Raw genomic sequence first — 1,804 nt, forward strand, 5'->3', positions numbered from 1 at the left:
GTTCATTTAAATAGATCAACCTTCACGGTCTTACCTGACCATGAGATGATACGATACCATGAGTCTTGAGAATTGAACCCTTAAACGGGATTCTTGCTTGGTTGACCCAAGGAGTATCGAATGAGAGACTAGCCTTGGCTCATTTGCCGTTACCACCAAAAGTTACCTTTTTTACCCAATTCAAAATTCATTTTGGGTTCACTTTTATTTACACAGTTAATCTGAACCGTTGACAACTTGATTTTTACACTTGTTTACCAAACCATTTTCAACTCGAACTCAACCATCAACATGAAACTTTACATGGTAAGTTGCAATTTCCAATCGTGTTCAACTTGTTCAATTGATCATCGTTTTTTGATTGCTTAATGTATCAAGTTTTGTGTAACTGTGAAGACAAAAAAAATGTGCAATTCATTGACAAGTAAACAGTGAATTTGGTTCAACATTTTTTTCTGCCTTCTTCATCTGCATCCCAACCCTTGGCAATGCAAACAAAATTAGATGTGATTTTCAGTGTAACATGATAACCATCAATTGATCATCATCATCATAATCACCAATGAGTTTAATATATTCCAAGATGAATGATGAGAATGGCGAAATGAACAAGAAAAATAAACAAGCAAAGTGCTTAAGGTTATATGTAAAAATGAAAGTGCAATGGAAATGCTGGTGAAACAAAATTATATGAAACACCATTAAATCTGATTGTATTTAATGAATTGATTGTCTGCATACTAAACACAATCAGGCCTGAAACCACGTTTCATTAGCATATGTGAATGGATAAGGTTGACTGTAAATGAGCCAAATGTTAGAGTTGATTTGGGTTTGAAAAATCTCTTCATCTTTAAGTCAACAAAATGATTGAATCACAATTTTAATGAGAAAAGCTCTTCTCTTGACCCTTTCAATTAAACTCTGCTTTTTTCAATTCTTGCATTCGTTGCAAGGTTACTTGTGTTTCTAATTTTAATGTTGTTTTTCAATTTCATTACATTTACAATATCATCATGGTTATGCTTCATTGAAACATTACTATTGTCTTTTCATTTCAACACTTGAAATTCAATAATTAGCTTCATTGTTGTTTGCCTTTTTGTTGTGACTTGTTTATTCATTTGTTTGATTCACTGTTCTGCTTTTTTCCCCTCATTCTGTAGCTTCTCGTTTTATCAATTATCATGACTCTTTCCTCTGCTAATCCCATCGGCCTTGGTGGTGGTCTCGGTGGCCTTGGACTTGGAGGGGGCCTTGGTGGCGGTCTAGGTGGAGGCGGTCTGGGTAATGGTATCAGTTTTGGTCGCTCTTATGGAGGTGGCATTGGGTATGGAGGTGGATATGGACTTGGACCCAATGGACCAGTCGGTGGATTCACTGTTATCCCACTCTTTGGTTAAACAATTGCACAGACTTTATGTACTTTCTTATCCCTTAAACCTTTGTTTCCATTTTGATAACTTCCAAGTATTGAACTTTTGCCACTCAAAAATGATTCAATAAATTATCTCTTTTATACTCAAAGTGACATCTATTGGAAAAGGATTCATTTTTTATTTCAACCTTTTCCGTCTTCTTCTATTCATCAAATTTTTACCTTTAAACAGTCGACAGTAAATTACTTTAAATTGTACGCCACCAATAATCTAATAATCTCATGAAATGTTAACCTTTTTAGGCTTCATTTTGTATTCTTGTTCAACTTATTAGATTAGCTTTAAGGTTTGCAATGATTTCCATTAAATTGATCGAGTTAATGAAAAAAGATTAAAATAGATTCAACTTTCAATATAAAATTTTC

The 1,804-nt window shown here is 33.9% G+C and overlaps 1 protein-coding gene across 1 annotated transcript; it reads left to right on the forward strand.

Annotated features, from left to right (window-relative positions):
* Positions 1–210: 210 nt before the first annotated feature.
* LOC107370933 (uncharacterized) lies at positions 211–1,527 on the forward strand. The gene is made up of 2 exons (XM_015938893.3): positions 211–306; positions 1,167–1,527. Exons 1-2 carry the CDS (start codon positions 292–294, stop codon positions 1,401–1,403), a joined length of 252 nt encoding a protein of 83 aa, XP_015794379.1. The 5' UTR covers positions 211–291; the 3' UTR covers positions 1,404–1,527.
* The last annotated feature ends 277 nt before the right edge of the window (positions 1,528–1,804 follow it).

Source organism: Tetranychus urticae, chromosome 2 (genome assembly GCF_039701765.1).
Source record: "Tetranychus urticae isolate SD_2017Ah chromosome 2, NJAU_TeUrti_SD_1.0, whole genome shotgun sequence".
Classification (NCBI taxonomy): domain Eukaryota; kingdom Metazoa; phylum Arthropoda; class Arachnida; order Trombidiformes; family Tetranychidae; genus Tetranychus; species Tetranychus urticae.